General features: G+C 36.1%; 1 protein-coding gene across 5 annotated transcripts in view; it reads left to right on the forward strand.

The window, feature by feature from the left end:
- The window catches only part of KSR1 (kinase suppressor of ras 1), a 1,687,803-nt gene that overhangs the window by 1,599,848 nt on the left and 64,806 nt on the right, over positions 1-23,149 (forward strand). For 4 of the 5 annotated variants that reach the window (XM_044054643.1, XM_044054645.1, XM_044054648.1 and 1 more), the window contains one exon: positions 3,511-4,591. The exons of the other annotated variant lie outside the window; for it this stretch is intronic. In XM_044054643.1, coding sequence (XP_043910578.1) covers positions 3,511-3,589 — 79 coding nt within the window. In that variant the 3' untranslated portion in view covers positions 3,590-4,591. Of the gene's footprint in view, positions 1-3,510; positions 4,592-23,149 lie in introns of those variants that run through there. 5 annotated transcript variants of the gene reach the window in all.

Consider the following 23,149-nt stretch of genomic DNA (forward strand, 5'->3'; position numbering starts at 1 on the left):
TGAAAGAATGCGTCTTCGATCATTTAATAGGAACCCTGGAAGGTTTGGGCTTTTCTACTACAGATGGACGCCTATGTTATTTGATGAGATAACCCAACAATCTGCAGTACTGCAACAGTGATCAGTAGGACATTTATTGTTATGGCAGGTTTTACACATTTGCACTTTCTCCTTGTGGACGGTGTATATATGTGGTACTTGTGTAATCCAGTTGTTTTTAGTGGTCTTAAGTGAAAGGAAAGGAATTTCTGTCAAATCTGTACCTGTTATAGTCCTCAAATTAAGTGCTTTGCTACCTAATATTTTTGTTTCTAAATTTTGGGAGCATTTAAAACCCCAAAAATAGGTGACGAAAAAGGTTCCTTACTCAGTTGTAGTAATTGTTTTCCGTGTGTGATAGGCACTTTTCTGTCATACTGCTTTGCCTAATTGCATTAGAAACAGGCACACTGTTGATTTTTTTTATATAGGTAGAAAGAAAATTTGCAGGTTAATCTTTTTCTGAGATTTACTTGCACATGTGAGATGCTTAAGGCTAGATTTTTTTTTTTATGCTTGTTTGTCTTTCCTTCTGCTGTTTTCCACCTGACAGCTCCTCTGTCTTCTGTCTCCATAGCAATGATGGAGTCCAGATTGGGACATCATATAATATCCTGGCAGCAGATAGTGGCCTTTCTCTGTAGTAATCCCTTTCCCCATGTCAGTCAGGTTGTTGTTCACTGTGCTTTCCTGTGTGCACCTTTTACTACAGACAATCCTCCTGCACTTAGTTGTACTGTAGTAATACTGGGATTAAAACCCTTGGCCTCTACTTGGGGACTGTAACCAGGTAGCTAAAACTTCACACTGCTTAACTGAAAGAAAGTGAGTTGGCAGAATGGTGTCATATCCTCCTTTTCCCAACCTCTTGTCATCTGACACCTGGTTTTCTAGTCAAATCTGGACAAGACTTTTCCTCTGCACCAGTTGGTTACCAGGAAGCTAGCTGAACTGTTTTTTTTTTCACTGTTAATTACTTAGAATGTGGTAGCCACATGTCAGTTGTTTTTTTTTTTTTTTTTTTTCCTGACCATCAATAATTCATGGTGCCTTGGGAAATGTGGCTTTGGTGAGCACTTGTAAGATGTTTTGAATTATTCCAAGTTCCTACAAGTTTCTAAAGTGCATTCCCCCAGAAGTGTTCTGTTTTCACTTAGATTTTCTAGTTGTAGATAAGTTATGTTGTCAGAATAATGTTATTTTTGTCATAACTAACAGTATATGAATTGTGAAATGTGACTAGTGAAGACTGATCTAATCAACCCAGTCTATTTGATGCTGCATTTCAGTAGAAGTACACAAAACCTAAACAGCGAGATCCTTCTTTCTGTAATTGTAAAATATTCGGTCTGTTCTCCATTTACACTTTTTGTTTTCTGTTGGTCTTTTCTGATTTTCCCGGTTAGGGGTCACCACAGCGGAACTCCGGTCCGCTAATGATTGGAAGTAGATTTTTATGATGCCGAGTTGCCAGCCCGATGCCCAACCTTCAGCGAAGGTACGCCTATTCACGCATGTCTTTCGGAGGCCACTCTACCGCGGGGAGGACATGCAGACTCCACACAGAAGGCGCTCCAGCCGAGAATCGAACAGGAGAATCTCTTGCTGTGAGGCAACAATGCTACTGCTGTACCACTTTTTGTTTTCTGTTGGTAAAATTTGCATATGTACTTTTGACTCCAATATAAATAACTTTATTGCTATAAACAAGAAAAGGATTAAATAAAAAGAAGCAAATAACAATAAAACCTATTCAAAATTTAATAGTATATGTGATAATAAAATTGCATATAGAGAATGTGTATCGATATGAAACATTAATGGATATTATAATTTAGCTTACTCTGCTTTTATCACATATACTATTAAATTTTGATTGTGTTTTATTGTTTATATTTTTAGGGGGGGTTTTTAGCTGTTAATATAATTTGCTTCTTTTTAACCAGCAGATGGCACATGGATTTTGATGCATAAATGAATTAAAGGACGTGTATGTTTAATTTATTTTACAATCATGAACATCCTGGGTCTATTTAAATATGTCTTAATTTATTTTTAAAAGTATTTTATCTGTAATAACATTTATATATAAGCAATTTTTGGGGGGTTTTATTAAGATTTGAAAAGTTTAATTACTTATTTATTTTTAGTGATTCATTGTGGTTGGGCTGATGAATTTGATGTCATGGTTTTGGATGTATATATAAGAGCAGTTTATTTTCCTAACCCACATCTGATGAAGTGTGACGAAACGAAAACGGATTTGTAATAGCGTTTATGTAGTTCTAGTGTGATTTATTTGTTTTTTAATAAAACGTTATATATATTGATTGCCTCCATCCATGGCTTTATTGCTTCGCCTTCGGTGCACTTTTTCATGATATATATATATATATATATATATATATATATACACACACACACACACACACACACACACACACACACACACACACACACACACACTCTCTCTTAGTGGATTGGGTATAGCTGAAAAAAGTTTGAGAAGGATCAGTTCACGTACTGATAACAAAGAAACAAATTAAAATGGAGCAAAATAGCCATGTAATAATTACTGGGAAATAATTTCTACAGGAGTTACAGGAAACTTAGAAAATTCTTATACTTTCTTTGTGGACATATTAGCTGTACATCAAAAGTAACAGGTAACTGGATACACCCCTTTCTTAATGTTTTTACTTATTTATTTTTAATATGAAACCATCTACACTATTTAAAATGTGCATCCCGTGTACAACAGAGTTAACCAAGAATACTGTTGGACTGAATTGGCTGAATGTAGACGGGTAAATGGAGGTGTGTAAGGTTGCATCAGTGAATTGTTACTGATTTCCCAAATGTATTCTTGTTATTATATGTTAGTCCTCTGACTGTGAATGCTCTATAGCTGGAAATATATATATAATGTTTTGCTTCTCTAAAGTGTCAAACATGAAATTCACCTTTGTTTATGTTTCTGATGTCTTAAAAATGTATACAACCACTTGTGGATTACAGTTACTCTTACAGTTGTTCATGCTTACTATTAATAAACAATTTGAAGAGTGATAGTAACATAAAACTCTGTTCCAAGGTGGTAAATGCATGTTTGGGGTAATTTATAAGTATTTGAGTATGTGTTTATGGGGCAGGCTATACAGTTTATAACAATTTTTTCTGGAAATCTTTCATCTGCTTTGAGAGATACTGTTACAGTACATAATTAGCACCCCTGTGTTTTCAGATAAAAAGTTACTTTTAAGTAAGAAAGACATCTGAGCTGCCTGAAAGTATGTTATTTCTTGATTTGTAGAAATTGCTGCCACTCATTGTAAAATAACTTTATTTTTTTTCATTTACTGCAAGAAATGTAATTTCATGTAATTAAATGTTTCCACTGTTACCTCTTTGAGAGGAAGTTGAAAGGAACTTGGAATAATAAAACATAATGTTTTTGTTTTCCTTTTACAGCATAAACAGTAGCAAAATTCCTCCTCGGTTTGAAAGGATTGGCTTGGGAATCCTGGAACAAAGCAGTCCAAAGATGTAGTATAAGGCAACAATATTTGGCTAAAAGTGTCACCACAATATTCTTCCTTCATATTGCTGTCAGAAATCCTCATAAATTATTTTCTCATCTTATTTTGTACAGCCATTGTAGCTAATCAAGGGAGCTTAGAAGCTGTTGAATTCAGCTGTATAAGTAATTTATTGCTGGTGTGATTAGACAGTATCTGTTCATTGTTGGTTCTGTGAATATGTTTACATATAATTAACATTCTGGGTAATGTGAATGCAGGTTTATTTTTTATGAAACTGTTTATAATGTGCAGCTCAGAATTGTGAACAAAACAAAATGTTATTTACTATGCAATTTGCATTCTAATGGGGCAGTTTATATTCCAACATTAATTTTCAAGACAAAATTCATCATACTGATGAAAATGGTTTTCCTCTTAATTTTATTTATGTCCTGTAAGCTAATTTGTATCACTGAATTTGTTAATTGGCATGCATAGTTAGTGTAGTAGTACATCAGTTCTTTTAGTATTTTTCTGTTTTAATTGGCAGGGTAATTTTAGCAGACTCCACACACTGTATATTATTTAGGATCCCGTGCATCTCAACCATAAAACTGCACCCCTGCAGTACAACACTCCTAAGTCCCAAGTCCCCACTAGGGATCTTGTAATGGTACATCCAAGAACATCTGTCCTCCCCCAGGGTCATCATGCCAATCATCCCAGCCTTTGCTATCATGCCCATGGCACTAGTCAAAATTGACTCACCTAGTGTGTCTTTAGGGCTTTATTCCTCTGTGCCACCAAAACAAGCTGACAGCATTACATGTATAAATATTAAAAATACTGTTGGAGGAGAAGAGACATGGGAGTCAAATGCCATTGCTACAAGGGAAACTGAAGTTTGGGTTGATTCACATATATAGAACTCAGTGCTACTGTTTCAGAACTGTCATTTTTCAGAATCCTTTGACTGTGAAGATAATATTTCCTCCATCTTTTTCAATAAACAGTGCAGTGTTTTATTAAAATTAAGAGTTTAATTTAACTTAACTCAAACAAATCATGTGTTAAAACATTTCTGTCATGCAATCTGCTAAGCAGAATGCACAAATTGTAAAAAATATAAAACAGTTGAAAGATAAATGTGAGCAGTAAAATACAGCCAAGTCACATGATATATATGTGCTATATGTAATGTTCTGCTAGTAGTGTTGGAACTTGTTCCCTTTATAATTGGGCAGATAAAAGAGCACCATCATATATGCGGCATTACACATTGTATATTACCTAAACAAATATTTGTATATGGCAGATTAAAACATTTTTTAAATAGGTCATGACTACAACAGGCAGCAGAGAAAGGATTCTAGGATATTAGAAATAAGGAGAGAAGGGAAAGTTGTAAAAACTTTAGGAATGCCATGGATTTAAAAAGAGCAACAGAACTAACTAGATCTACCAGGTAGCTGGTTAACAGTTAATTACCATCACACATTAAAGATAGTCATTCGTTAGAGGTATTCAATCATTAGAGGCATTTAAAAACCTTTGGATGTAAATTTCAATAATGCTGTTATCAGCACTGACAACATTTTTTTGTCCTTTGACACAGTGTGGTTTGTTTATTGTATTGTATTGAGCATGTAATGAGAAACAAGTGTAGGGAAGTTAAAAGACTGTGGAGAAAAAGAAGGATAAGAGAAAGGACAATTCAATTAATTGTATAGCAGACACGTAGAGACCGTTATTCACATAGCTGTTGTCATCAGTTTGATCTGTTGGCTGTACTTTAGATGGGAAGAAGCATTACTAGAAGCACATCTGAAACTCAAATTTATGTAATTATTTAGCAACTTCAATCCTCTAAGATTTGCCAGAAAAACACAAATTTTACGAGACCAAAAATCATCATCATCATCTTTCGGCCTTTTCCGTTAGGGGTTGCCACAGCGGATCATCTCTTTCCATTTCTTCCTATCCTCTGCATCTTGCTCTGTCACACCAACCGCCTGCATGTCCTCTGTCACCACGTCCATAAACCTTATCTTAGGCCTTCCTCTTTTCCTCTTACCTGGCAGCTCCATCCTTAGCATCTTTTTCCCAATATACCCATCATCCCTCCTCAGCATTTGTCCAAACCAACACAATCTCGTCTCTCTTGCTTTGTCTCCAAACTGTCCAACATGAGCTGACCCTCTAATATACTGATTCCTAATCCTATCCATCATAGTCACACCAAGTGCAAATCTTAACATCTTTAACTCTGCCACATCCAGCTCTGACTCCTGCCTTTTTGTCAATGCCACTGTCTCCAACCCATATAACATAGTTGGTCTCACTACCCTCTTGTAGACCTTCCCTTTCACTCTCACTGGTACCCATCTGTCACAAATCACTCCTGACACTCTTCCCAAATATGAGGCAAAAATCTAGACAGTTGGGAGGTATGCAATTAAAAGACTAAACTTGAAACAAGCAGCTGATCTTGTTGTAAAGTTTCATTTACATGCCAAGCTGTACTTTGTTTCTAATTGCACAAAAACTTTAAACTTTGAAATCAGAAAAACTCAACTTGCCCATACCTAATATTTGGTGAATTTCTGTTTTAGTTGCATTGGGAGGAAATTGGAGATTACATACACATACTTGTTAGCATTGTATCAGTGCACATATTCTTCCACTCAATGCTTCCAATACCTTTTTAATATTTTCATATTACTTACTACTCATTTTTCCATAGCTAGACACTAATTGCTCGCATATTTCTTTTATTTCACATTTGTAAGTCTCATCTAACATTTGTCACATAGTTTTTCATTTCTTTAACAAAATCCAAACAGAAATAAAAACAAAAGTATAAAAATACAAGTTTTGACAGTTAAAATTAAAAATGAGAAAAAAACACAAAGCTGTGTAGTAAAACAAGTCAAACATTTAGCACTTTCATTCTATCTTTATTCAGAACTTCTTCAGAAATGTTATCTAAACCTACTTTGGGCTAATTTAAAAGTTGAATCAAAAATCATGTGATGTGAATGAACTAATCACAATAAAAAACATTTTATGAATGAATAGAATATCAATCACAGCACACCAATGCTGTTTGATGCAGCAAATCTTTAAGGAACGTAAACATTTCAAGCAAGAATATATTTTAAATTCAACAAAATAATAAAAGACTTAAAAATATAAAAAATAAATCATGAAACTTAAAGGCTAAATCAAAACCTTTGTACCAAAGAAAACACTTCAAGTTAATATGTTCATTCAGCCTTGGTTTCTTGTCCGCAGCTAGCCGTATCTGCCACTGAGACTCGCAGCATTCTAATAAGATGTTGTGATTACCAGAGAGATGTTCCAAATCCATCTTATTTAGCACAAAGAAGTGAAATTTCCTGAAATCAATGCAGGACATAGTGTGTTTAGCTAAAGCATTGTTGGTGTCATTTTTCGTTGTAGCTAAATTGTGTTTGTAAATTATTTTACGGAGTTTTCTCATTGTTTTCCTAATATAAAAACTGGACTATGTCTCACACTGTGCTAGTTAAACAACTCCACTGGAATCACAGGTGAGTCTGTCTCTGGACACTATTGTCTTGGCTGCTGCAATGTACATGCTTGAACTGTTATTGATGTATTGGCAAAATTTACACACACGTTTGAAAGTCACAAAAATTGTACCTGGAATTGAATTACAAGTTTTAGAGCTCTACCATGCTCTTGATGTTCACAGATTATTTTATATGTGAATTGTGGGTTTTCACCCAAGGTTTCAACCATTTCCTTGTTCCCAAATATTTTCCAGTTGTCTCAAATAATACTCTTGATTGCAGACATGTCAGTGGTTATGGGCAAGGGAGAAGCACTTTTATATTCAGTAAACAGTGTCACAATAAAGGTGCCCTGACTGTCTTTACATTCTGTACTGATGTTTTATATAATTGTTTTTAGAATAGGCTTAGCCTTATTCTGGTTGAGTATCATGACCTCTTGTGTAGTACTGGTCAGCAAACTCAGGGGGTAACCTCTATTTAGGAAAATGTTTTTCAAAGTTTCCACCTCTTCCATAAAAGTAGGGTCCTCACTGGTAGGCCTGCTAAGCCTAATAAACTGTCATTTTATGACACCTTTCTTCATGTGAAACAGGTGCAGGCTGTTATAATGTAGGCATTTGTTTATGAAGATCTCTTTCCTGAATATCTTGCTGTGGATTGTACCAATGGGTGCATTTATGCTCAAAGTGATGTCAAGATAGTTGATCTGTGTGCCTAAACCACTGATGGCAAATTTCAAAAATGAAGTTCTATTGTTCAAGTAATCCAGGAAAGAAGAGAATCCCTCTTTGGTGCCTTTACAAATGAAACACAAGTCATCAGTAGATCACCTTTGTAGTACTGTTTTTGTTGTAAGATGCATGAATTTTAATGTAATTCTGTTCCCAAAGAGCCATTACCAAATTGGCAATTACGGGAGCCACTCTGGCTCCCATTGCAACTCCTGATTTCTGCATGTACAATTTGCGAGTAGCCCAAGCAAGGTTGGAAGTGTCTATTTTTCACACAATTTTCCTGTGTCAGTATTCTCAGATTGTTGAACAGGTTCCTATAGTTTATCTGTTTATTAGAGATGCCACAAATTCCATTTGCTAAACATTAACTTTCCCACTTTTCCATTCACTTTTTTTCAACTCCGTCCTTTATTTCATTTATGATCAAATCAACTTAACTTCAGTCATCTTACATACCTCTCAACTGTTCAGATTTTTGCAGAATGTGCAGATTTTTGTCTCATGTTTTTGGTGTATTCCTCATAAAATTTGTAGTTTTCTGGCAAATCACTTAGGATGGAGGTCACTAAATAATGACATACGTTTGAGTTTTAGACTTCATAAAATGCATGCTAATACAAATCCTATTATTCTACCAACTTTCTAAGTTTATAAGAACAACATTTAAAATCTGTCCCCATTTTTGGATCTCTGCCCCCCCCCCCCCATTATTTTAGCCTTTGTCCAGATTACTTGCACTTAGAGCTTGAGAGGTATGGTCATCAAGCCTTTGTCCTTGTGTTTTAATTTTCTTGTTATTCATTTTCTTGCTACTAAAACAGCAGTGTAAATAAAGTTTTCACATATTTTTTTCTGTTTTCCCTCAACTCAGCTTAATAACATCATGTCTTTAGTTGTCTGTATCATGTCCCATGGTTTTGATATCTCACATTGATGTCTTGCTTATAGGCCTGCAATTCCAATTCTGTTCAGTCCCAAAACTGTGCTCCAGTGTTTCTTTTCACACCTCTAGCACTACCTATTCAGTTGTGGGAACATTTATGCAGTTTATTTTGAGTATAAATACCTATGCAAGCACTTCCAAGCAAATATCCTACATTTTCTCAGTTTAGTAGCATGTCTGAAACGTAGGCAAACCTTTTGCCACTTCTCAGCTGTCAAGTGTGTCTACATACTTGTATACCAGCTTACTTTTATCTCATCTCCCTCTTCACTTTCAATCATATTTGCACTTTATATGCCATATTCAGCATTTTCCCCCTATTTAGCAATTTCTCACTTCTTCCATATAGTCAGTCCCAGTCTCTCACCTACTTGAGGTTATTTTAAGTACACTTTGAAACTTTGGATTAGACCCATGAACAGCAGGATACCTCTTTCATGTAGATCATATTTTAGTGTTGCATCACCTTCTCTCATAATATTGTTTGATCCCAAAATCTAAGAATGTTGTTCTTCCTTCACCGTATTCCCTCTATCGCATCGCGTTTCTTTTCTCTTTTCTTTCACTGTTAAGAATAAACCTTGTTGGCACCACCTGGTGCTTCCTGTCATGTGCTCTACCTTATTTCATTATTTGTCTCATAGATTGGCTAATTTTTTTTTGTACATATTTGTTTTCATTTCTTTTTTCTAGTAGTTTGTTGATCTTCTATTCCTCCTTGTGAGTTATCATCTTCCACTTTGTGGAGTAAGATGGATTCTGCAGTAGGTAGCTCAGTCTTAAGTGTATCACCCTAAAGTACTCCTTTGAGTCTGGAATGCGTATGACCCCTTGTTCCACAGGCAGTGTCATTTTTTGCCATTTCACCCTCCCATATCCATTCCTTCAATTCCTTATTAATTTTAGCCATACCTTTTCAGAGGGAGGGGACATAGCAAAATACCTGTCCTACATATAATGTTAGCAGAGCTTAAAATATTTTCACAGCCAATATGTTATTGTCTACATCCAATGCAAAATGTTTCACTGTCTTATCATTTCTATGACTCGCTGTAAGGCTTCTCCTCATGCCTATCTAACCTCTGTTCCTCTCCATTCTTCAACCATATTCCCACACTGTCACACCCCCAGAGGTATGGAAATCTCCAAACAAGATCAAGTGCAGGGACATAGTTCGTAACTATTGCTTTAGTGTTTGATTCATTAATTTTGTAGCCTGCTACCTGACTAAATCTTTTTAGCATCTTAAATAACATTGGCAATTCATGTTATGGGTTTGAAACATGCATTATTGTGTCATCAGCATATAGAAGTATTTTTCCACTGAGTTTATCCATTGGCATTGTTGTAATTTAGCTCCGCTCTAAGACCAGTAACCTCAGATGTATTCAGTGAATAATAAAAGTGACTGTGGGCATCCCTGTCATGGTGTTTTCCTTAGATTAATCTTATTTGCCAACACTCCAACATATTTTAATCTGGCCTGTGTGCTATTGTATATTCCATTCCCTGAATAGTGGTCCCTAATCTTTGTTATTGCCCGCTCCAGTTTTTGTTGTCACATCATTTGAGTTAGTAGCTTTGTCCCTTTGGGATTATTGTCAGCATACTGGATCTGTGGTATTTTGGGCCTGTATTCATTAACATTTTCCACATATTCTTTCATCTCATCTCATTTCCTGCTTGTTTTCTATCTCAGAGTCACTAGACAGGGTATTTCTTGTTAGTTTTTGTTCTTGCACATCTCGATTCTCCTAGATGTCTGTCTGTATAGATTGTAATTTCCTTTCTGTATTGCTTTTGTTTGTGTCCACTACATTACTCAGTTTTGATTTATAAGTATCGCTTATAGATGATAACTCCCCCTGTCATTCCTCTTATACTTATCAAATATTTCTTCATTTAGTTATCTTGCAGCTTACAACATCTTTCTTTTTTTTTATAAAAAGTGTAGGAAAGTGACAATGCTTTTTGATATATTTCCTGACCTGCATTCTTGGTATTGCGGCATGGTCATGTGTGGCATTCAGGTGTGTCATTAATTTCTGCACCTTATAACAGTATTCTTTCAATGCAGAAAGCCTATTTTTGCCCACGTCCCACCCCATCTAGAGAAAAATGAGTATCCACCTTGAGATTGCAGTGTTATTCCTAGAGCTACCAAACCAAATGCATGCATATATTTTTCTAAGAATACTACTTCTCTCAGAAGCTGATTTTGCTTAGGTCCACCTGAGACATTCCAATTTTGGGAGACTATATTTCACTCATCCACCATAGCCGAAAGGCTATGATTATTCCCAACATCCCTTTGATACTAAGGCTACTCATTTTGAGTGGTAAATATATAGATGCTGATGTTAATTTTAACTCTGTCTAACTTCCTGTAGCTGCAGCACATCTTTCTTTTCTTCATCTAGTGTTGGATCTAATCCCATTTTAGGTCATATAGCCACCACCCACTTTCTTTCATTTTCCAAGTTGGCATAATAGCTTCTTCCTCCCCTTTTCTTTAACAGCTTTTGATTTTCTTTCTTAAACAAATGTGTCCTATAACATCACTATTTGAGCCCTATGTTTCCTAAATACCTTTCATCTCCCTACCATGCTATTCCCTATTTTAAGTTATTACAATAGCCGGTGTTAGGCACCCACCGAACCCTGATTTTCTCACTGCAGAGAAGGGCCCCCATGCAGCAGCCATGGGTTTCTTCAGGTCCTCAATTTGTTTTGGCAACTCGTGAAAGTCCACATGCGGTTGCCACCTGTTCAAATGGCCAAAGTGGGACATTTTTGGTACAAACATCAGATTTTACAGGCCGACATATACCCACGGTCAGTACAAAGGATAGAACCTAACTTTTTTACCTAAATAAAAGCTTATTCTTGTAGCATTTTAGTTGCTTATTCTGTTTCTTAAAGTATTTATGTATTTTAGATACAGAATAACTGTTTTATGCAACTATTACATAAAATATAGGAAATAATTTTGTCCTAAAATCTCAGGACATTTGCCATTTTTAAATTTTTTTGTCAGGACACAACTGCCCAAAGAGGGACTTTCCCTCGCAATGTGGGACAGGTGGTAACCCTAAGTCCACAAAGAGCTGTGTGACGTGATGTCACCACTCAGCATGACTGCAAACTTTTCTTTTTACTTGCCTGTAAGCTGTACTCCGTCAGGTCTGCTTCAGTCAAGCAAGAGCCCTGATTGCTGTAGCAACCAGAGAAGTAAGTTGTCTTTTTTTTTTTTTTTTTTTTTTTTTACAAGGAAGTGCTTTGCAAGGAACCAAGGATCAAGAATATCTTGAACTCCTACCTCAAAATCTCACAGAGCCAGAAATTTGGACAAAGCCATCAATAATGGGGGGGGGGACAAAAGGCCAATAATAGGGATACTTTTTAAATATTACTCTTACAAACTTAGAAAATTGATAGAACAAACGTTTTTTTGTTTTTTTTTAGCATGGATTTTCTGAGGGGTATAAAGTTTGGATCTCAAATGTCTGTCATTATTTTCTGACTTCAACCCTCAATTATTTGCCAGAACATCACAATCTTATGAGAAACAGACCCAAAATATGAGGCAAAAATCTGGATATTCTGCAAAAATCCATGCAGTTAGCTGCTGTAAGTGATGTGGAGGGGGGACTGTATTGTGATTACTTCTTTAGTTTTCATCATAGTTAAACCAGGTGTGCACATGTTCATAGGATGTTACTAGGCTATTGACCCGAGGGTCTTTACAAGCCGAGCAGTTAAATCCCAATATAATACTAGATGAGAGATATCGTGTATGCTGAAGGTATTTTTAGCAAGGACAAGCCATGTACAGGAGAGAAGCTGTGGTAATCCCCAGTAGAAATTTACAGTTTCTCATCCAGTCGTCCAGGTTGCACTTGAACAAGGTCATGGAGGTGCTCTGCTTCATATGGATTGGAAGCCTATTCCAGAGGAGTGGCAAACTGTGAGAGATGTTATCTGTCTCTGCAGCAGGTCCTGTTTATGTCTCAGGCTAGATTGTGGTCCCTGGAATGGGTGACTCTACTCCCATTTGACTTATTGATGTGCAGCATTTCCATTAGATTTGAATAGCCCTGTAAACCAGACATAAGTTGCCTCTGAGTAGTCTATACACTACTGAGTACAGTGACAACGACTTCAGTCTGTCCGTATAAGATGTGCTGGCGACCCTGAATTTTTTTAGTTCGAATTTTATGAGGTCTCTCAAGTTGCTGCAGGTGTCTGGTACTCTACATACTGAAGGGAGCATTATATTCAATAGTAGGCCTGATGAGGGATGAGTACAGGGGAGTTATAACCTCTTTTGCTCTTGAGGCAATGCCTTTGCTAATCAGGTGAATGACGTAGAATGCCTTCCTCAGCACAGTAGACACATGGTGGACAAAGTTGAGGTCTTAGTCTGCAGGGACATTGTTTTTACCAAAGGGAATGATGATGTATTTTTTTAGCATTTACTTTAAGACCATGGCTTTGGCACCAGTCAGTGTTCTGTGTAATTCCCTTTTGAAGTATGCTGATATCGCTAGGGGATTCAATGACATCACCTAATTTGCAGTCATCCGCAAACTTGGTTAGCCACAACCCCTCCTTTTTGACGTGGACTTCTGAGAAGTATATGCCAAACAAGAGGGGATGCAGCACTGACCCTTGTGGGACCACACTGCTGACAGGTCTGCTGGTAGAAGTAAAGTCTCCCACTTTGACTGAGTGTTGTCTGTCTGTGGACCAGTTTGCAGCCCACCTGACAACATAAGTATTGATATTCAATTGGGTTAGTTTGTCAACGATGCCCGAATGTGGGATAGTGTCTAAGGCCTTGGCCAAGTCACAATAAGCTGTGTGCACAGCTTTGCCCTTCTCTGTGGCTTCAGTCATGTTCTCGAAGAAGTCCACCAGGTTTAGCAGGCATGACCTGCCCTTGACAAAACCGAACTGGGACAGATCCAGGGTTTGGAGGTTATCTATATCCTTATTTATGAGGTTCATGATGATTCATTCCATTGTTATACAGATGAGGCTGGTTAAACCTATGAGTCTATAGTTACCCAGGTCTTTTGCTGAGCTGCCCTTGTGGGGGGGGGGGGCAGTTACTTTTTTCCATTCAGTGGGGACAAAGCCCGTACTCAAGCTGTAGTTGAATAGAGTGCCTAATGGAGTAGCTAGATCTTGTTTTGGAACAATAAGAACGTGGCCTGGAATGTCATCTGGTCCCATGGAGGCTGTGTTCTTAGCCTTGGAGAGAGCATTGATGACTTGCTGTATGGACATGCAGGGAAGAGGAGATGATGAAGACATGGTTTGTGATATGCTTGGGGGGGCTGAAATTTTTGCCACTGTAGTCATTATAGCTTGTGTTTGGTCATTGTTTCTTTTACATTTCCTCACAGACCTAAGAGGTGTACAAAGAAGGTTGCTATAGCTTGTATACGTGCAGTGTACTGTCTAGGAGCTATAAAATAGAGTACATTATTCTAATCATTATTTTTTTTTTCACTTTCTTCACAATCACACATCAAGCATGTATACAAGTGGCTGCCTTAGGGGTGAGGACTGAAGAGGCATGTCATGTATGTGTACATCAGCAGTCATTTGAAATGCATGACTGTGGTAATTTTGAACCTCTGCTTTCGACCCAGTCGAATGCCAGAGGGATACACAGGCAGCGACTGTCTTTTTTGGAGGATTAGGGAGTATTACCATATAGGACCTGTGTATCCTCACAACAATAGGCTTGTTACTGTTACTGTAGAACTATTTTGTCAGTTTGGAGCATTAAACCTTGGGCACAACTTCTGTCTTCCTTGAAAGAAAAATAAGACTGAAATTCTTTTCTTACTCATGATTTTTGTTTGGGCCACCACTGAATTAAAAGGTTAGGAAAGTGCCCTAAAATACATCCCAGAGCAACTACAACCGCTGTGGCTTCTGGGGGCACTGGCTTAATTTAGTCATTTTGTAAATGGTTATTACTCTGCTGTCTTGGTCAGGACAGGTATATTTAAAGGATGCAAGGAAAATGAAAGCTGAACAGCAACACAGAATTTCTTTAATCATAATTTCTGTTCAAACCATCATTGTTGAAAAGGTTGTGCAAAAAGAAAAAAAACTTTAAAATGCACTTTAGAACATATAGATAGAAAGTTATGGCTTTTTGAAAATTTGATGAGTAAGGTAAAATGTGAGAAAAGGGAAAAAAATTAATGTGTTTGGTATGGGTGGCCAAAGATGGGGAGGACTGGAGGGTGTGTATGTATTTGTGTGTGTGTGTGTGTGTGTGTGGGGGGGGGGGGCTGAAACAGTAAGTCATGCCTAAGGTACCATTTCTCCTAAGTTTAGACCCGTACATAGAGCTGTTGTAATGTATCATTGTTGCAACTAAATGTCAGTAACTGTGAATGTCCCTTTGTGAGATGGGCCAATGTAGTGTGGTACACAGGTCTGTTCTAATGTATGCACATTGTTGCTACAGGCCAGTCTGTGCATACTACACCTAAAATTTTGCAGCATGAACAAAAAGGTTGCTTAGAAAGGGTGGCAGTGGCAGGGTAATACGTAGACTGGAATTGCCTAGGGCCCCCCAACTTGACATTTGCTGGGGCACTGAAAATGCTAACACTGGTCCTGGATATTACATTAGTCTCATCCATTTTTTTATCTCTGTTTACTTCACAGTATGTCTGCATATTCATAGGATTGTCCAACAGTTATCCTGTTTGCATGCTTCCTTGGTTTTTTTTTTCACTTTTTTGGCTCTGTAGACCCCTTTTATTTTTCTCTCTCCCCTTCCCCTGGGTCTTTTATAAACAAGCATTATATATTCAATAAACAAGAAAAATCTCCACTCTTCCCCTTTAAATAAAGCTATTTACAGTTTGGTACATAACTGTAGTGTTTCTACATTCCTTGAGTGAATGCTCTGTATTCCCTGTTACATCATTACTAAGGCATCGCAGATTAATTCCCCCTTTCTTTCTTAGTGCTTTAGGGACACAGTTTTTGCATTATCTCACCACTCGAATATGTCCCTTATTTTTTCTTTTTTTTTTTATTCATTATTCAAACTTTTTCCAGCCCTGTCTGTCACTCATTTTGACGTCAACTTCGGCATGTTTGTTTACAACTAATTGGTCTCCTTTCCCATCACATGTTCTGTCTCTTCTTCAAACTCCACCCAAATTAAACAATGAGTTCTTTCCACCGTTCCTACTAACAGTAGTTGCATAGCATTTTTTCTGTTCATCCTTTTTTATTTATTTATTTTATTTTCATTTATTTATTTTTTTAATAACTGGCCCATACAACGTTTAGAAGGAATTCCCCTTCCCTTAACTGTAAAGTAACAGGTCTGATTAGTATTCCCCAGAACATTATACATTTTTTGGCAATGGGATTAATGCTTTTATTAGGACATGCATTTCCTCTGGTTAACTACAAACCCATCTCCACCTACCTGCTAGTTTAGGAAAGCAGACTTTTGTTTACAGTCATGTACATCCAGTTGAACAAGTGTTTAACAGCATGCAGTCATCAATTATTTAAAGACTCAGCTAGGCAAGGTATGTATGTCTTGAGTGTTTAATAAGGCTTTTAGCACTCAGGTTGAATCGTCACTTAGAACAGCAAAACAACATTGTCTCACCATGTTTGTCACTCTTTTGATGTGGTCATGCCTGTAGTTCTTTTTTGAAGTCACTTTTGGAATACAGGAATGGCTTTACAGGCAACTTCTTCAGTACATCTTTCTGTGTTACTTTGTTGACATGAGCCACTATTGTCTTCCAGATCTGCACCCCTTATATTAAGATCTTCCAATGCTTGTCTAGGATCACTGTATGTTTTAACCCCCAAAACGTAAAATATTCTAAAGGAGGCGGGTTATATAGACTACATAATCTCAGTTTCATTTTACTGCACTTTGTAATGCAGGAAATGAAGACTCACGCAAAGTGTATAGTCATGGCCTTATGTCTGCCATCTTCAAGATAGTCCCATTACTCAAGAGCTTCGATAACAATTCCTCCTTAAGCTGATAAGCTTGTAGTTTCACAAGAATAGGTCTTGGCTGTTGCTGTGTTTGGGATGCCAAAATGGTTTACCCTTTGGACCCTGTCTATCTTGGTACCTCTAGGAGGAAGATACCAGTCCAGGTGCTTAAGCAATTTCTCATAAATTCAGCACAGTCTGTGTCCTCCTTTTTTCTCTGCTGTAACTGTAAATCTCAAATACTGTGAAATCTGTCTCCTAACTCGGTTAGTTTGCATTGTCTCTCTCCACATTTAAGTTCATATTCTGCCATTTTGTTTAACTGTTCAATCTGTGGTTGGTAAATTGTTGATATCTGCATGCTTATTCAGGATCTCTTTGATATTTTGCGTTCTTTTATTGTTAGCTGTGATATAATCTAGCAATAATCCGCTTATCTTAAAAGTTTCTGAGAGCATGTCATCAATTTTTTTTTCCATTGCTGTTGATGAATCATTCATTTTGCACTTTTTCTCCTGGGTTTTCTGCAAGCTCTTATCTCTGTCATCTAATGTGGTTAATATTCTAGCTTGTGTAATTATTTTCTTTTTTCTGACAGCTGTTTTTGGGAATTATAGACACATTTTTTATTATCTAGAGTTTTTTCTGCTTTTTTTTGCCTGTTTACTGTATGCCTGTTATGTCAAGGCTACCATATCAGAAGACCTAATGCCTAACCATGCTTTTATAACTTTGTTTATTAAAGCACTTGCAGAAGCAAAGGTAGTTTAACTTGCACACAGATACAAAAATGTTTTTTTTTCTTCTAAATATTTTTTGAAATAGAAAACCCTTATGTAGTTGAAAGTAGGTAGCAAAAGATAGCAAGTGGGTATTAGGCAAATTACCTTTTACTGTTCCTGTATCCAGTGTGCTCAGTTTGCCTGTCTGCATGCAGTAACTATTTCACAGTACTTTGTACAGTTCTGCCATAGTGTACTACTTCTATAATACCACTTAACCTGAAAGTAGAAATGACATGGTTTTCTCAATGCCCATGACTTTTTTTTACCATGTAGCTGAAACACTTGATTTTTAAGGGGTCATTTGCATATACACCATGTGCCTCCTTTACAGGTGGTTTAAGGTATCACACAATGAAAACTCTAGGTTGTCTGAGGTTTTCTGGCAGTTTTTACTGAATGGTTTGTCAGTATGTCCTTTTTACCCTTAAGTTTGGATGTTAGTTGGTATGTTTTGTATCCACTTTAATCCTGTGTTTCTTAAGTATAGCCAAACTATCCACTTTTGCAGTGCTGATGAGGTCAATAAAAAGGCTGAAACATCCATGTCCCCATCTACTGAGGTTTGGCTTTATTGGTCTGAATGCTACCATAAAATTAAAAAGTAAAAAAAAGTCATGGACATTCAGAGGCCATGTAGCTGAAACACTTGATATCCTTAAGGGGTCATTTGCATATAGCCTACAGGCCTCTATTACAGAAGGTTTAAGGTATCACACAGTGAAAACACTGGCCTGGCTGAATTTTTCTTGCAGTATATATATATATATATATATATATATATATATATATATATATAGTGAGAGAGAGAGAGAGAGACGCACACCAGTCTATATATTAACACACACACAAGTTTCCAAACTTGCTCAGAGTTGCTTTTGTAGTTTCCCACATGTGTTGTCATAGTTTATCTGATGATACCAATCAGACAAACCAGTAGTGTGTATCTGCTGATACCATTCAATAGAATTATACAATTTTCATAGTAGGTCAGGTTACTTTGCTGAACTCTCTTCATTCCAGTAAAGAGCTTTGTACATTATATATTATAAAGCCAAGGTATGATCTCCAGTCAGTATTCAGAAACAATGGCTCAAATTCCCAAAGGCTTGCTGTCAGTGTAGGTGACTGGGTCCCATGTAAGCTTTCTTTGTAGATAGGACTTACACCAAAAGTAAGTATTTTGGGATCTGCCCCAATAAGTCTGTTTTCTAACTTTGCAACAGACATTATTCTAAATAATATAGAATATTATCTCAGCAGTCTCCATAGAGTGAGGAGGATTACAAAATAACCTTTTGTTCTTTCCAAAATTTAAAAATGAAAGAAGGTTTAAGCTCATTTATTACAAGCAAAGTTGGAGAGCAACCCTTAAAGATTAATGGATGTCTTTCTTTTGGTGTGATGCAATTATGAAGCATTTATCATTGAGTAACTGGTTTAGCCCCTGCTCCCCATCCAAAAATGTTGTAATTATAAAAGTTTAATAAGCAAAAGTTAAACATGAACAAGCAGTTTCAGAATATAAAGAGGTAACTAATAAAAAAATTAAATGATGAAAAAGCATATTTTAATTCAAAAATAGAACTTGGCTCTAGTTATAATTTCTAGGATTCATACTAAGTTCAATAGTTTACATTCTGACTTGGTTTTCTCTGATTTAAACCTAATGTTTTGCTGCATAAGTAATCATTTTATGATCTATGTACAGAATAATTATCAGCCACACTGAAGAGCTAGTTCCAGAATGAGCATTTTTAGCTAGCTGATTGGTTATTTTTGAAAGTCTATCTAAGGATAAGAGTTAATGGGCCTGTACAGTTGCCATCACTGGCAGTGTTCCAAGTAGTCTGGTAGTGCTTTTTACATCCGACACAAAGTAAGCATTGTATTATGCTTTATACAAAGCTTTGGTGTATCTTAAGGAAGACAAATATATTGTACTGCAATTTAAGAAGTACAGTTTCATTAAAGAAATATTGCAATGTGTGTAGCAGTGGTTTTACAGTGTTCTTTACCCATTTAAATAAATTAATTGCAAAAATGACTGCAGTCTTCTACCAAGAAATCAGATATGTACCATAAACTTACTGCAGTCAAAGTCACATTTGAAATCACTGAGATTCATATCTGTATTTCTCACTAACTTGTAAAGGGATATGACCGTCCTTTTAGATTGTGTAGAACATTTTTGTAACTAAACTTCATTCCAGACATAATTATGTTTTTGTTTTGTTCAGAAGTACTGAGCCTGCATAAGAGTTCATAATTCTGAAAACTACATGCCAGCTTTTCTGATTTCAGTAGTATAATGCATGGGGATATTCTCAGTAGTGTGTAGAATTATGTTAATGTACTTAATAATGTGCACTTTAGCAACACATGACAGTAAGGATTCCCGAGCTATACCTTCAGTCAACTGAGTGTTCACCTGAATGTGAAACAAATTCTTGTAAATGCAACATAAATATGAAACTTTTTTTAATATTAATTGTTTGGTTTAAGTGCAATCTTAAACATATATCTTGAATGTATCATTAACGTTTTTGTACCTTGATGTAGCATTTTTGGTACTTTCGAAAGCTATATTTTAAAGGACAACTAGTAAATACTAAATTAATTGGACCTAACTATTAACAGTAATTGAAAAGACAGAATAAAATTTAGTATATTTTTTATTGAATTAGTTGTGTTGTGATAAAGTATGGAAAGTGATGCATGTAGCCAAACATAAGTGCACTGAATGGTGTGCATTTAAAAAGCATTTGGTTTTATAATTTAATTCTTATACTGCAGAGGCTAAAAGATAAATATTGCTGCTTAGTCATGTCGCTGTCTATAAAACAAAACATGTTAACCTAAGTCATCTGTTAGTATATGTAAATTCAGAGGAAACTTTAATATTGCTTAAATGATAATGGCATTGAAGGCTTTAAAGTAAGAAAACATAGCATTGTCTTGTTTCCTATCTCAACCCCCCCCCCACCCATTAATATTATTTTTGTAGCATACTGGCTTTAGCGCTAGTGTTTTACTGATAAGATCATTGTTTAAAATGTGCTGTACATGTTTAGAACCCTTGTTAAATCTGTTCAACTTCACAACTCCTTAATACATTTTATACAGAATCCATAGAGATTTTTTCAGCATATTCTGAAATAGGATAAGTATTATGTTATTAATTTATTTGAATTAACTCTTAAATGTAGCTATGTTGTCCTCATGCAGTAATGTTTACAAAATGAACCATTAAAATATAGCCTGTCTTGCTGGTGAGAGTCATTTTTTATATGGGTCTGGATTACAGGACTAAAGAAGCATTCTTAGAGATGGATATTATTTATGGATACTGTATACTTAAATTTTAGTTAACAAATTTATGGTTTTAATCACATTTGTTTTAATATGAAGTACTAATTTTCCATTTTCAACTTCATCTTTCAGTAGCTGAAAGATGTAATATTTATATTATTCTTTAAATCGTAGTACTACCATCTGTTATATTTAAATGAAAAAGAGGAGACTATGAGAAAATATAATTGTTTTGTAAAGATAATTTTTCTTAATAATTCTCAAAATTACTTGAGTACCCCAACTGGAGAACAACAGTAGTTAATTTTTTATTTATTTGTTAACTGGGTAAATGAGGTAATCTATATTGGCCCCTTTTAGGCATAATTGTCATGTGAGCAATGGTTAGTATAACATTTTTTACAGTTCAAAGTAGCCAATTAATCAACATGCTTTTGGGAGGAAGCTGAAACACAATCAAAGGAGAATATGCAGACTTCATGCAGACAGTGACCACAGGTCAAGTGGAACCCCAGACCCTTCATCTGTGTGGCAGAGTTCTAGCTCTGAAATGCTGCCCACTGTTATAGCAGTATTATTAAGGAAATAATGTTTTTTAGATGTGGCCATCTTCCAATTTATTTTAACATAGCAGTTCTAAGAGTAAGTAAAACATATTCTGTGCAGATGTTTGTGGGATTTGTTTTAGTTCCAAGTCATGTAATGGATATTTGGAACAAACAGAGGCATGGTTCAGCTAAATGCCTCGTTCACTGGCATCATCAGTGTACTAAATGACCACTTTAGAACAGACAGTGGGGTGGCCATAAAAGTTATGAGTATCATTGAAAAAAAATGTTTTAAAATACAAAAGAATTTGTGTTTTTGTTTCATAAGAGAACTGTAGGGATGCAGGCTTTTAAATTGCTAATAATCAAGAGTTTATAGTTCTTTCAGTGTTTCTGAAAGTATACTTTGAAACTGTGTTATCAGCCTTAGTAAATTATGTTCCTTTTCTGTTCCTGTAGTAAGAAAATTATTAGGGATTCAATTACTAGCTATTTGGAGGGAAGTTAACATCTTCCCTTCTTTTAAATATGAAACACTAAATGCAGATTTACTGTAGATATCTTTAAATAAGCACAAGGAAATTAAGGAGCTTGCACTCCATTTTATTGTGCAGCACCAAAAAGAGCTACCCCACTCTCTCTTTTATGGAAAATACATTTGAATAACCATTCGAGATACTTGTAAAATATGAACCATTAATAATTATATGAATAGGGCTGTAATGTTTTATGCACCCTGAAAATCAATGTTATGATTTTTGTTTTGAGAGTAGAGAATACTGTACTCCAGTATTCATTTCAGAAATAGGGACATATGGACAGATGTTACTGTAATTCTGATGTGTTTAAAAAAAACACTAATGTAACCATTTCCAGTAGTTTCTGATATGGCTGGAAGATCACTCCCATTTTGCATGTGCCCTTGTGGAATTTACTCCTGATAGCTAATTGTCTGGGGTTTGACTCTTGGGAATTTTTTTTTTTGAGGAATTATCTGCTGTATTCAATTTAAGGCTACAGGAAGCCATAACCTTTTCCAGCAAGCACAGGGCATAAGGCAGGAGGGCAGTCCACCACAACACACACCCACCTGTAGGGTTAGATTGGGCATTACCAGTTCAACTACCCTCGTGTCTTTGGGATGTGGGACAAAAATGTAGACCCGCAGGAAACCTGTGCTGACACAGGAAGCAGTTCAGCCAGAAACAAGGCAAAAAACCCCAAACACTGTGTAGTAGCAGTGGTAACCACTGCAGTACTGCAAAATTAACTCTGAAAAATCTCTCCCTAGTACCTCATTCCTCAAAGTGTATTATTTGCAATCACTGTCTTCTTTATTGATGATTGACATATGAAGGTCAAACTACCATTTGACAGTTGTTATAAACCCCATTACTGGCAGCTGTGTATGTATATTTTAAAGTGAAAATACAGGTGTCTTATTGTGCATGTGTTGTGGTAGATCATTTGCTGGTGGATAGAGAAAGATAGAACTGGCAAGTTATTCAGTGCTGAAGTGCGTGTGAGTAAGTGCCGAAGTGGTTGGTGGTATTTGCTTTGATTTTTATTTTAGTAGAATTTTGCTATATAATGAATTAAAGTTATTTGATGAGGACTGGGGACTATTAGACAAGCATTTGTAACTAGGATTTTTTTCCTTTATTTCAAATTGGTTTTACATCTGTCAAAGGAAAATAAAAAGCATA

The sequence above is a fragment of the Protopterus annectens genome, chromosome 13.part0 (genome assembly GCF_019279795.1).
Source record: "Protopterus annectens isolate FY-2018-M chromosome 13.part0, PAN1.0, whole genome shotgun sequence".
NCBI lineage: Eukaryota > Metazoa > Chordata > Ceratodontiformes > Protopteridae > Protopterus > Protopterus annectens.